We start from the raw sequence: 12,408 nt of genomic DNA, 5'->3' as shown, positions 1-12,408 counted from the left end.
AATCTATGACCAGGGTTAAGTTGGTGTATCATCTTTTGGTTTATTATTTTGGTCTGAGAAACCTCTTCAAAAGGGTTAAGTTTCGTGCATCATCTGCCTTTTTCAGTTCTCATGGTCTGACGAACCACTTAATTTTACCTGCTGGGTTAAGTATTGGGATATTAACTGCCTGTAATTATTTTGTCTGATGACTCTTAACTAGTTGCATGGTTGTGGCAGAGAGCCTGCAGTGGCCAATGCATTGAACCTATGCGACACTTAGAACCAACTGATAATAATTATGAGTTATTCACTAGTTTGCCTGCGCATTCAGTCTATTAATTGATGGTAAAATAAAACGTTGCTGTCCTCAAAGGGAGCTTGAACCTCTGCTCCAAGTTCAAACTCCTCCATGGTAAGACTGTGCGGAGAAAGGAATGGGCAAAATGGAGGAGGAGATTTGGGCAGAAGGAGGGATGCCGGATGATTTATCACTGGGAAGGCATGGAGACTGACTCGCTAAAATAGGCTCTAAGGATGATTGACAGAACTGAATGTTTAGGCACCTCACAAACCTATGTTTAAAACTTCACTAGTTCGCCTGCACATTCAGTCTATTAAATGATGGAAAAATTAAACTTGGCTTGCTGTCCTCAGAGAGATGCAGATTTCATTGTCCAACACGACTTGGCAACTGCCAGTACCTGGTTTAAGGACCATGGTATCCCTGTTCTTTATTGGCCAGCAAACGTGCCTGACCTTAACCCCATGGTAAATCTATGGGGTATTGTAAAGATGCGATATGCCAGACCCAACAATGCAGAAGAGATGAAGGCTCTATCAGAGCTCTCGTAACACCTGAGCAGCCATAGACTGATCGACTCCATGCCACACCACATTGATGCAGTAATTCAGGCAAAATGAGCCCCAACTAAGTATTGAGTGCTGTACATGCTCATACTTTTCAGTTGGCAAAGATTTCTAAAAATCCTTTCTTTGTATTGGTCTTTGTATTTTCTGAGATACAGAATTTGGGATTTTCCCTAGTTTTCAGTTATAATCATCAAAAGTCACTTTTTGAATGGAATTAGTGAAATCAACTTTTTGATGATATTCTTATTATATGAGCAGCACCTGTAAAGTTAGATATGATTAAAATATTGAACTTTTGATATATTTCTTGAGTTTACACAAAGTGAAAGTGATGTAAACTCAGCAAAAAAAGAAACGTCCCTTTTTTAGGACTGTGTATTTCAACAATAATGTTGTAAAAATCCAAATAACTTTACAGATCTTCATTTTGAAGGGTTTAAACACTGTTTTCCATGCATGTGCAATTAACCATAATCATTTAATTAACATGCACTTGTGGAATAGTCGTTAAGACCTTATCAGCTTACAGAGAGTAGGCATTTAAGGTCACAGTTCTAAAAACGTAGGACACTAAAGAGACTTGTCTACCGACTGTGAAAAACAACCAAAGAAAGATGCCCAGGGTCCCTGCTCATCTGCGTGAATGTGCATTAGGCATGCTACAGGGAGGCATGATACCGCTGATGTGGCTAGGGCAATAAATTGCCATGTCCGCACTGTGAGACGCCTAAGACAGCGACAGGAAGGACAGCTGATCATCCTTGCAGTGGAAGACCATGTAACAACACCTGCACAGGATCGGTATGTGGCGAACAGGAATAATTGGGAAAGGGCAATCAAATCAGAAGCCCATATAAGACCGACTACGCCACCCCGAGTTAATTTATAGGGGAATTGATCTAAACCAAAATAAAGCTCACAGGTTCAGTTCGGTGGGGTCAGGTATGAGACACAACTTGCATATAAAAATAAATTTATTTATTTTGCAATAAAACAAAGATGCACTAAGTACATCACAGACACAATAACAATATAAATTTCAATTCACAACCACACGCACACAAATTGGGGATCGGCATTCAGCTCCTCTCAGGAACAAGTCCCGAACTCTCCTATCTAGAATGAAGAGAAAAAGACACAGCAAAGTCACATCCACCACACGTGCACACAGCACAGATACACTGCACCTCAAATGGAGCACGGCAATCAGTGAAGAATACCACCACTGAGAGTAAGAGGAAACAACTCCTAAGACTTCTGCTGTCTGCCGCCCCAATTCTAAAACAAAGAAACAAAAAAAGAATACACAGTTTCAATCATAAAACACACACACACCATTAGTCAACTTGTAAAGCGGTAACCAAAACCGTCACAGCTGGATGCAAAAAAAACGATCTAGAAATCTACCCCTTGCAAGCCAGACAGTTAATCACAGTTAGGACCAGGTTTCACAGTTAATACGAGACAACTTGCATACATTCAGGTATGACAGGCACCATTGCACCTTACCCTTAGCAGGCTGCAACAAGCTAAGAAAAGCACGCCACACCGGGGACAAAGAGAGCGTCAATACAGCTTGCAAGCCGGCAGACGCCGCAGGTGTGTATGAAGATACATATACAAATTAAATAAAATAAAAAAACAAATTACAACAAAAGAATACAAATTATAATAACTTTGCTGAATGCATACAGTTAAACAACCAAACAAATGAAAGAAAAGAAAAACTGAATCACAATTCAACTTTTAAACAAATACCCCATAGTGGTTACTGCAAAGTAGACGTTGAGGGAATCATACGTTAGTGGAGGAAGGAATACACTTTGAAACAGTACATTAGCCAACTGGCACAGAATTTACCACAGACAGTCAGGTATGGAGGGCTGTTCCGAAAACGACGGGTTAACGAAGCCGTCCACAACCACGGGCCGTTGAGAGACCAGCAAAGCGAAATCACCACTTCGTTACCTTAATCGAGGTTCACACGGACCGCAGCCCAAAGTGAACAGCGCACACACATAGCGGAGGAAGCAACACAGCGCAACCCGCAGCAGCACAATGAATGAATCGGAATTACAGCAGTCCGTCAGCCCACCACAACACGCTCCAGGCGTCTAAAGACAAACACATACAGAAAACATAACTAACCAAACACTTACCCCATACATAATGTGCCACAGTTAAAAGGGCATACCTCCGTGAATGGCGATCGCCGCACAGATTAACCCAGTTAAGAGACGTGTCGGATTACATACACGCTTTGCATTTCCTCAGTCCACTATAAAAGAATAGGATTGATGTCGTAAAACAGCCAAAAGCCACCGTATAATTAGCAGCTTACAGCCTTACCTCTCAAGCCACGATACACCGGCACACACACAACTGCAACGCTTAGATGACGCAGATCCGGGTGGCGCACAGTCACCCAGAAACGGTAACGCTTAGATGACGCACATCCGGGTGGCACCAGTTCACCCCTTTTATACTATACGTAATGAGGCTTCCTCAGAGTAACAGATCACAGTTTAACCCCTTATGTAGATGCATACTGCCACAGTCTACCCCCCCACTAGTCATCGTCGTCCCGACGGTGGAACTTAACTCAAAGGGTCATTTCTAGTCCCAAGGCCTAAACAGGACCAGAACAGCATTAGACTCCGCAATGGAATCCTCGCTACCAACCCCTCCACCCACAGGTCGTGGTAGATGATACATGTTAGAATGCTGCCCAGCACCAACATGCCTAGTTCGACGTGGGGCTAAATCAGAAGACTCTGAAGAATCAGGATGGGACACAGATGCCTGCCCAACATTCTCACCCCTAATCTCCTCTGACACTCCTACCACAGGGTCTATAGTGGGTGGGTTGGCCCGAGTCACTACCAACGAAGGTGGGTGACCTACAGTGCCCCCTGACGGAGCTCCAGCTACCACAAAGGCCACGTCACCCTCATCTACCTCTTCCACTCCTTCACTCACCTCTTGCACTGGAAATTCCACACTAGTAGGGACATCGTCCACTACTCCCTCTTTCTGAATCCGAGGCTTTAATAAGGACCGGTGTACATGACGTACCTTACTAAGGTCGCCCACTGGAGCCACTGCATACACTGCACCCTCAGCCTCTGGTGCTCGTACTACCTGGTACTCTATGGAACTCCAGATATCCTGTATCTTCCGACGACCTCGAATACCATGTTCCCTTAAATACACCAGCTGGCCCTCGCTCAAAGGCAGCTCTCTCACACGTTGATCATATGCAGTTTTGCGGCGACTTGCAGCAGCCTGTAAACGCCCTCGAGCCCCCTCAAACGCAACCTGTAACTGAGCCTGATGTTCCTCAACCCACCGATGTACCACCCCAGCTACAGGGTCGGTTACACGGCCAAGCAAAAAATCTACTGGCAACCTAGGCTCCTGTCCAAACATCAGAAAATGGGGCGACTCCCCGGTTGCCTGATGCGGAGTGTGTTATAACAAAAGAGCATTTGTGCCAGACACGAAGCCCAGTCCCTTTTACTTCCCGCCGGCAATGTTCTCAATAAATTGTGCAAGGTGCGATTAAACCTTTCACATTGCCCGTTGCCGGCTGGGTGATAAGGGGTACTACGGGACTTGGTCACCTGGTAGAGACGACACAGCTGCTGTATCAACGCGGACTCAAAATTACGTCCCTGATCGGAGTGGATCCGCCCGGGAACCCCAAATTTATAGAACCACTCCTCCACTAAAACACGTGCCACAGTTTCTGCACGTTGATCCCAGGTAGGAACGGCTACCGTGAATTTGCTAAATACGTCGGTCATGACCAACACATTCTCCTGCCCAGAATGCGAAGGCTCCAACATAGTGAAGTCCAGGGCTACAATCTCATTTGGCCGTGAGGCCCACAAATGCCCCATATAGCTACGAGCTACAGGAGCAACATCTTTGGCCAGCTGGCACCGCTCGCATTCTTGGACCCAACGAGCAGTATCAGCCGATACCCCAGGCCAGTAGCACCGCTGGCGAACTAATTCCAGGGTACGTTCAATACCCTGATGTCCATGCTGTTGGTGCAACAGGGTAAGGATTTCAGACCTCAACGCCATGGGCAGCACTAACTGCAATACCAATTCCCCACCATCTGGGCGGAAAATCTTACGATACAAGCAGCCTTCCTCTTCTACTAGTCTGTCCCATTGTTGAAGTAGTATCAACGCGGGCTTGGTCAAACATTTCCTCTCTATTGGCCCCGGACGTTGATCTCTCCTCCAAAACTCCAGTACCTGCCCAATAACCGGGTCTGCCCCTTGCATTAAACTTACATCTGCCATGGAACGGCTCGGTAATACCTGCATGGCACTCGATGTTATTGGTACCTCACACTCTCCGATCACTGCCTGCCTTAACACTTCAGGAATAGTCACACCTAATGCCCCACTGCATTCCTGGCCAACAGAATTCTGCCTTGACAGTGCATCAGCATTCTGGTTACACTTGCCAGATCGATACTGAATCTCAAAATCAAATACGGCCAATTCAGCAGCCCAACGCTGCTCGGTTGCTCCCAACTTGGCCGTAGCTAAATGACTGAGGGGATTGTTATCAGTCCGCACCAGACACTTGTGACCTAGCAGATACTCTCTAAACTTTTCGGTCATGGCCCATTTAAGGGCCAAGAACTCAAGTCGCATGGAGCTATAGGTAGCAGTATTACGCTCTGCTGGTCTAAGGCTACGACGCGCGTAAGCAACCGGTCGTACCCTACCGTCAACCTCCTGAGATAATACTGCACCCAATCCAGTGTAACTAGCATCCACTTCCAGTATGAAGGGACGTGCAAAATCCGCATACGCCAGAATAGGGGCAGTAGTAAGCTTGCACTTAAGAGCTTGAAAAGCTTCCTCGCACTGCTCAGACCATACCTCAATCAATTCCTGTCTGCCTCTTTTACGCGACTTACCCCCGGTTAACTCTGTCACCAACTTATGTAATGGGGCAGCCAGTTTGGCAAACCCCTCCACGAAGCGTCGATAATAGCTAACGAACCCCAAAAAGGTTTGCAGCTCTGATACAGTTACCGGATGCGGCCACCGAGCCACTGCCTCAATCTTACCCGGGTCCGTAGTTACACCTCGAGCGGATATAACATGTCCAAGGTAACTCACTTCTTCCCTAAAGAACGCACACTTCTCCAACTTCACTTTAAGGCCCTCGACTTGTAACCGACTTAACACCACTCTCAGCCTCTGGAGATGTTGCTGCACTGATGAAGAAAACACAATTATATCATCCAGATATAACAACACAGATTGATGTCGCTGGTCCCCAAACAGTCGTTCCATTAAACGTTGGAACGTACTGGGTGCATTACAGAGGCCGAAGGGCATTCTATTCCATTCGAAAAGCCCAAAGGGCGTACAAAAGGCAGTCTTCGGTCTGTCAGATTCAGAGACAGGGACCTGATTGTAACCACTGGCCAGATCTAATGTTGAAAACCAACGAGCCCCTGTCAATGAATCTAACGTCTCCTCAATTCGAGGCAATGGAAAGGCGTCTTTTCGAGTCTTTGCGTTAAGTTGACGGTAGTCTACGCACATGCGCAGACTACCGTCTTTTTTCTTAACCAATACAATTGGTGATGCGTACGGACTACAACTTTCTCGGATAATCTGAGCATCCAGCAACTGATTAATATGGGTTTTTACCAATTCGTACTCCGATGGAGGGATTCGCCTATAGCGCTGACGAACCGGTGCATCGTCAAGCAAAGGAATCTCATGAGAGAGAAGGTCTGTGCAACCCAAGTCTCCCTCATGGGCAGAGAACACATTCTGAAACTCACAAAGAAGATCTTTAACACATCCCTGTTCCTCCGTTGTCAATCCACTTAAATCAACTGACTCGATTTGTGCAGGGACCGACATACCTGGGACCTCACAAGAAGCCACCCGAGCAATAGCTGTTGGAACTTCAGTCACACCGTCAGGTAAGTTCACAAGATACACTTCTGTCAACTTACCTACCACGGTGGTAGGATAAAGCACCACATCCACGGTGCCAACGTTAACCAGGGGCACATACACAGTGCCACCTGCTATATGCACCAAGGCTGGAGAAGCAAGCAAACCTGCCGGCAGGCCGGTTTCTGGGGGTTCAAATAGCACAACATTACCCACATACGAGGCTGAACACGTTGCTGCCACCAACTTCATAGTACCACCCGGAATGCGGCACACTGCACGCCCCCGAACCCGTACGTCACCCTCACGCGCAGGAACTCCAAACGTCTGTTGACAATGTTGAAATGCCTGAGAGATTTTAGAATCATGCGTCACGGCCGGTAACTCAAATAAAGCGGGACCATGTCGCCCAAAGAGCTCCCGGTAGCAACGACTGAGCACGTTCATCCCCAGAATCCCAGGGACATTCGTGCACCAACCACCAGGAGGATCTCGGACGACAAGGACTCCGCATCCACAAATTAAATTGCCGCAAATTCAATATCCAGTTCCATATAACCAATATATGGAATTCCCAGTCCATTAGCTGCCCGAAGCTGCAGCCAATGGCACGACTGTAACCGATCCTGGCCCCATGGCTGGAATTGCTGTTGAAAACAGCTCTCCGTAATCGTCGTCACCATGGAGCCAGTATCGATTAAACAGGGCACAGAAACGCCCCCCATACTCACGACAAGATGTGGACAAGAGGAAACCAAGTGTGATGCAGTTTTCTTATGATTAGTCGTATGAGAGCCCACAAAATCCCCTACCGAGCTTTGGCCCAACAGCTTGGCGGGAACTAGTTTCCCGACGGCTGTGATCTGTGCGGCTGCCCCAACTCGGAGGAAGAAGCAGCAAAGGGCCGTTGCTGAGGGTGAGGGGGTTGTCGTTCCCCATCACACTCCCGAGCAAAATGCCCTGACTGCTGACATCGCCTACAAACGATCCTATCCATACGAGGGGAACGACCCCGAGTATAAGAGTTTTGATTTTGTGCAATAGCGCGAGTAAGGTTGTCTATCTGCTGCTGCTGTTGACGCAGCAGCTTCCGTAGCTCATCTAGTTCGGACGTTTGGGTCCCTTGACTCGACCCAATGCCCGTGCCAGATTCGCCATGCACCCCATACTGAATCCCACTCACCAGGGGGACTGAATGGCTTCGACCACGTACCCCACCGAGCGTTCCCTCGCGTTCCCATCTAATGGCCTCCCCACGTACTTCCAACAATGTTGCAGTGGGCTGACGTCGAACAAACTGCTTAAGCTCCCTGCGGAGAGCACTATCCAATACACACTCAACAAACTGATCCCTTAACACCGTATCGGCATTTGGAATGACATGAGGGGCTCGACTTTTAACTTTCTCCAATAAGCTTAATAAAGCCAAGGAGAATTCTAATAATGTTTCACCCTCTTGTTGTCTTCGAGAAAAAAATACTTCTTGGAGTGCCACATATGACTCAGAGCACCCATACAAGTCACGCAATGCAAAAATAATCTTATCCGGGTCACACTTTTCGGAATCAGGCCGATATTTAATTTCCTCGCGAGCCTCTCCTTCGAGATGATCAAATAAGAAGAAGGCTTGATCTAATCGAGACATCTGCCGCAAACGCATACATGCCTCGGCCTCTTCCACCCATTCGCTAATGCTAACGCCGCTTCTACCATTAAATTTGGGACAACGTCTCTCCCGTGGTATGAAAACAAATCGTTCCGCCGCGCCGGCACTCACACTAGCTGACTGTGGCGTAACCGATGGTACTACATTAGCAGCAGCTGCACCAGGACCTGGCACCCCAACAGGCACCTGGTCCTGCTGCAGTCGCTCGTTTTCTGCCCTCAATTGGGCCACTAAATCCCTCATATTCTGTAATTCCTCCTCCATTATTTAAGCAAAAAAATGCTTACCACCACCAGCCCGTCTATTGAGCAGTCACCACAATTCTGAAAAAGAGAAAAACACCACAAAAAGGAAAATTTTTTTTTTTTTTTTTTTTTTTTTGTGTCTCAACCTATAACAGCACCGACCCTGCCGACTACGCCAAATGTGGCGAACAGGAATAATTGGGAAAGGGCAATCAAATCAGAAGCCCATATAAGACCGACTACGCCACCCCGAGTTAATTTATAGGGGAATTGATCTAAACCAAAATAAAGCTCACAGGTTCAGTTCGGTGGGGTCAGGTATGAGACACAACTTGCATATAAAAATAAATTTATTTATTTTGCAATAAAACAAAGATGCACTAAGTACATCACAGACACAATAACAATATAAATTTCAATTCACAACCACACGCACACAAATTGGGGATCGGCATTCAGCTCCTCTCAGGAACAAGTCCCGAACTCTCCTATCTAGAATGAAGAGAAAAAGACACAGCAAAGTCACATCCACCACACGTGCACACAGCACACAGACACCGCACCTCACAAGGAGCACGGCAATCAGTGAAGAATACCACCACCGAGAGTAAGAGGAAACAACTCCTAAGACTTCTGCTGTCTGCCGCCCCAATTCTAAAACAAAGAAACACAAAAAAAAAAAAGAATACACAATTTCAATCATAAAACACACACACACACACACCATTAGTCAACTTGTAAAGCGGTAACCAAAACCCTCACCGCTGGATGCAAAAAAAACGATCTAGAAATCTACCCCTTGTAAGCCAGACAGTTAATCACAGTTAGGACCAGGTTTCACAGTTAATACGAGACAACTTGCATACATTCAGGTATGACAGGCACCATTGCACCTTACCCTTAGCAGGCTGCAACAAGCTAAGAAAAGCACGCCACACCGGGGACAAAGAGAGCGTCAATACAGCTTGCAAGCCGGCAGACGCCGCAGGTGTGTATGAAGATACATATACAAATTAAATAAAATAAAAAAACAAATTACAACAAAAGAATACAAATTATAATAACTTTGCTGAATGCATACAGTTAAACAACCAAACAAATGAAAGAAAAGAAAAACTGAATCACAATTCAACTTTTAAACAAATACCCCATAGTGGTTACTGCAAAGTAGACGTTGAGGGAATCATACGTTAGTGGAGGAAGGAATACACTTTGAAACAGTACATTAGCCAACTGGCACAGAATTTACCACAGACAGTCAGGTATGGAGGGCTGTTCCGAAAACGACGGGTTAACGAAGCCGTCCACAACCACGGGCCGTTGAGAGACCAGCAAAGCGAAATCACCACTTCGTTACCTTAATCGAGGTTCACACGGACCGCAGCCCAAAGTGAACAACGCACACACATAGCGGAGGAAGCAACACAGCGCAACCCGCAGCAGCACAATGAATGAATCGGAATTACAGCAGTCCGTCAGCCCACCACAACACGCTCCAGGCGTCTAAAGACAAACACATACAGAAAACATAACTAACCAAACACTTACCCCATACATAATGTGCCACAGTTAAAAGGGCATACCTCCGTGAATGGCGATCGCCGCACAGATTAACCCAGTTAAGAGACGTGTCGGATTACATACACGCTTTGCATTTCCTCAGTCCACTATAAAAGAATAGGATTGATGTCGTAAAACAGCCAAAAGCCACCGTATAATTAGCAGCTTACAGCCTTACCTCTCAAGCCACGATACACCGGCACACACACAACTGCAACGCTTAGATGACGCAGATCCGGGTGGCGCACAGTCACCCAGAAACGGTAACGCTTAGATGACGCACATCCGGGTGGCACCAGTTCACCCCTTTTATACTATACGTAATGAGGCTTCTTCAGAGTAACAGATCACAGTTTAACCCCTTATGTAGATGCATACTGCCACAGTCACATCCGAATATCATACCTGCGTGACAGGTACAGTATGGCCACAACAATTCCCTGAGTCACACCAGGAACACACAATCCCTCCATCAGTGCTCAGACTGTCCGCAATAGGCTGAGAGAGGCTGGACTGAGGGCTTGTAGGCCTGTTGTAAGGCAGATCCTTACCAGACATCACCACCAACATGGGCACAAACCCACCTTCACTGGACCAGACAGGAGTGGCAAAAAGTGCTCTTCGCTGATCAGTCACGGTTTTGTCTCACCAGGGATGATGGACGGATTCGTGTTTATCGTCAGAGGAATGAGCATTACACCGAGGCCTGTACCCTGGAGCGGGATCGATTTGGAGGGTCCGTCAAGGTCCGGGGCGGTATATCACATCACCATCGGACTGAGCTTGTTGTCATTGCAGACAATTTCAAAGCCTTGCGGTACAGGGAAGACATCCTTCTCCCTCATGTGGTACCCTTTATGCATGCTCATCCAAACATGATCCTCCAAGCAGGACAATGCCACCAGCCATACTGCTCGTTCTGTGCGTGAGTTTCTCCATGACAGCAATGTCAGTGTTCTGCCATGGCCAGTGAAGAGCCCGGATCTCAATCCCATTGAGCACGTCTGGGATCTGTTGGATCGCAGGGTGAGGGCTAAGGCCATTCCCCCCAGAAATGTCCAGGAACTTGCAAGGGTCTTGGTGAAAGAGTGGGGTAACATCTCACAGCAAGAACTAAAATCTGGTCCAGTCCATTAGGAGGAGATGCATTGCAGTACTTCAAGCCACACCAGATACTGACTGGTACTTTTGATTTTGAGCCTTTCTTCATTCAGGGACACATTATTCTATTTCTGTAAGTCACGTGTCTGTGAAACATTTTAGTTTATGTCTTGTGTTGACTCTTTACTGAAAGTAAAAACAACGTATGGTAACCAGTAAAGAGTGAACACACACCTGGAGCAGTTTTAGTGAGTATAAGTCTATATGAGAAGATCAATTATCTAAGCTTAATAAACAATACAGATTATATTAGAATACCAAGGCTTAAAACATCAAATATTTAAGTCACCGACAACATCCCACATATAAAACCAGAAGTCATGAAGTGTTAAAGTCAACCACAAACAACCACAAAAACACTATCAAATTAATCATTCTTGTATTATTTAGCCTAATTCAACATTTATTTGTAAAATATGTACAAAATGTTTAAGTTTACTTTAGTTAAAAATGTAAGGTCAGCAGTAAAATATCACAATGTGTGTGATTTATGTGATGACTTTATAAACATAATATACACAGAGCTCTTCTGTAGTAAATATCTGTGCTTGAATATTAAAGCAACACCAAAGATTTTTTTCTACCTTAAAATAATGTTTCCAAAAAAGTTTCAGTCGTTCATCCACTCGAAACGGCACTTTCACATTCGCTTTGCAGCCCTCTATCAGCCAAAACCGCACTAAAGAAGTTTTCAACACTCAGGTCGCGGTCTTGTAGTTCGAGTTAAAACTACAAAAACTTGCTATACGGCAGACCTACAATCCAATCAGAGCCAGCTTTGCTGCAGTAGGCTAAATTATTTACGACAGTGGTAATGGACAAATCCGCTTCCAACCTGTAGGGGGAGCAAAGAGCAAAAACTCTTTAGTGTTGCTTTAATATCTGTCTGTCACTTGTTCATCTGTTGACAGAAACACTGCAGATATAACAGTCAGATGATTTTCTACTTCAAATATGACACAGACATAAAAACATTGGG

The 12,408-nt window shown here is 45.9% G+C and overlaps 1 protein-coding gene, 1 long non-coding RNA gene and 1 pseudogene across 6 annotated transcripts; 1 reads left to right on the top strand and 2 right to left on the bottom strand.

Moving 5' to 3' along the window:
• Positions 1 to 94: 94 nt before the first annotated feature.
• Positions 95 to 12,289, top strand: LOC141366175 (uncharacterized; annotated as a pseudogene).
• LOC141366174 (uncharacterized) lies at positions 1,813 to 5,080 on the bottom strand. 3 transcript variants are annotated; one of them, XM_073871615.1, is made up of 3 exons: positions 3,202 to 5,080; positions 3,047 to 3,130; positions 2,177 to 2,966 (listed from the first exon to the last, which is right to left on the bottom strand). In XM_073871615.1, exon 1 carries the CDS (start codon positions 4,279 to 4,281, stop codon positions 3,469 to 3,471), a length of 813 nt encoding a protein of 270 aa, XP_073727716.1. In that variant the 5' UTR covers positions 4,282 to 5,080; the 3' UTR covers positions 2,177 to 2,966; positions 3,047 to 3,130; positions 3,202 to 3,468. The 3 variants fall into 3 exon arrangements, with proteins under 3 accessions (XP_073727717.1, XP_073727716.1, XP_073727715.1); XM_073871616.1 differs by lacking the exons at positions 2,177 to 2,966; positions 3,047 to 3,130 and adding an exon at positions 1,813 to 2,130; XM_073871614.1 differs by having other exon boundaries at positions 3,047 to 5,080.
• On the bottom strand, positions 8,455 to 10,558 carry LOC141366176 (uncharacterized). 3 transcript variants are annotated; one of them, XR_012371287.1, is made up of 3 exons: positions 10,292 to 10,557; positions 9,145 to 10,211; positions 8,455 to 8,786 (listed from the first exon to the last, which is right to left on the bottom strand). It is a non-coding gene; the product is annotated as an uncharacterized lncRNA (long non-coding RNA). The 3 variants fall into 3 exon arrangements; XR_012371286.1 differs by lacking the exon at positions 8,455 to 8,786 and having other exon boundaries at positions 9,045 to 10,211; positions 10,292 to 10,375; positions 10,447 to 10,558; XR_012371285.1 differs by lacking the exon at positions 8,455 to 8,786 and having other exon boundaries at positions 9,045 to 10,211.
• Positions 12,290 to 12,408: the final 119 nt, after the last annotated feature.

This window comes from Misgurnus anguillicaudatus, chromosome 9, assembly GCF_027580225.2.
Source record: "Misgurnus anguillicaudatus chromosome 9, ASM2758022v2, whole genome shotgun sequence".
NCBI lineage: Eukaryota > Metazoa > Chordata > Actinopteri > Cypriniformes > Cobitidae > Misgurnus > Misgurnus anguillicaudatus.
The sequence above is the reverse complement of the archived record's forward strand: the minus strand, read 5'-3'. Positions and strand labels throughout refer to the sequence as shown.